The sequence below is a fragment of the Perkinsus marinus genome (genome assembly GCF_000006405.1).
Source record: "Perkinsus marinus ATCC 50983 genomic scaffold scf_1104296952270, whole genome shotgun sequence".
Taxonomy (NCBI): Eukaryota; Perkinsozoa; order Perkinsida; family Perkinsidae; genus Perkinsus; species Perkinsus marinus.
Window position 1 is genome coordinate 1 of NW_003208929.1, and position 1,100 is coordinate 1,100.

General features: G+C 47.0%; 1 protein-coding gene across 1 annotated transcript; it reads left to right on the plus strand.

Moving 5' to 3' along the window:
• Nucleotides 1-234: 234 nt before the first annotated feature.
• Nucleotides 235-956, plus strand: Pmar_PMAR028434 (hypothetical protein; the record flags this gene model as incomplete). The annotated part of the gene is made up of 4 exons (XM_002777151.1): nt 235-396; nt 444-555; nt 608-679; nt 855-956. Coding segments are annotated over 4 exons (448 nt in total), but the record flags the coding sequence as incomplete, so codon positions are not given.
• Nucleotides 957-1,100: the final 144 nt, after the last annotated feature.

Below are 1,100 nucleotides of genomic sequence, written 5' to 3' on the forward strand. Positions count from 1 at the left end.
AATCGTGGCGAAGTGAGGATTTCGCAGACTGTGTTTCAGCGACTTCTGAATCACAGCTCAAAAATGGAGAAGTGGTGAGTGCATCTCGGGATTGGATTTCTAGTTGACATATGCTGCTTACGTGGTTCATGTTTGGGAGAGTTTGGTGACTCGTAGGTAACGCCGAAAGTGCTGCCTGCTATCCCCACTTTGGACCCCGCCACTCAGGTGAGATCTATCGCTTGATTTTAAATGATGAGTTTCCATCTCTTCCAGAAACTGTTGAACGCCGCGATGGAATCACAAAAGAAGATTCTCTATTATCTTTCCCCAGAGGGTATGGGAGAGTTCAAGCCTAATGGCAAGGTCGGTCCAGTGGTGTTGATGGTCGTACCACAGACGAGCGATGCCCCGCAAGTAGTGTGAAGTATTTGCAATTTGTAGGCGGTAGAGCGTGATCTTAGGTGGTGATGGGCTACCGATCATTCGGGTGCGGTGAAGTCGAATTACAAGACCTGCTGGATCTACTGATGGATCCGGCCGCGAGGAAGAAGTTCGACAATCAAACTGCCGAAGGTAGAACTGGACGAGCGAGATTGATAACGAGAGGAAAGTGCTCTATATGCAGGCAGACTATTGAGGAAGGCTATCATTGATGAGCCTGATAGAAGACTTGATCTTCACTATGGTGCATTCAAAGGTAGTAGAGAATCCTCGCGATTCCTCTGCGGAAAACACAGTAGGGTCGAACGAGGAATTACATCGGCTGGGCGTCTCCTGTTTGATTCGTACGCCTATGTCTCAATTCATTATTCGTCAATTCGTTCGACTTCGCCCCGAGTAGGTAGATTGAGATTCTTTCTTTTGTGCTTTAGGAATGATGAATGTGGGAGGTCGAGACTGCGTGTACGCTATTTTGCGACAGAAGATTCGAGATGACTTGTGGATCGTCTCTTCAAAGTCAGTGGAACTACCAGGTGAGCTTACATGACTCTCTTTGAAGCAGCTGACCTATTGGGCAGTGTGGGGAAATATTCTCATGGTCAACTACATGTGTTGGTGGCAAGAAGGAAATTCTGGGGAACATTTGGGAAAATCTTGTTGGTTTCTAAAACCCGAAT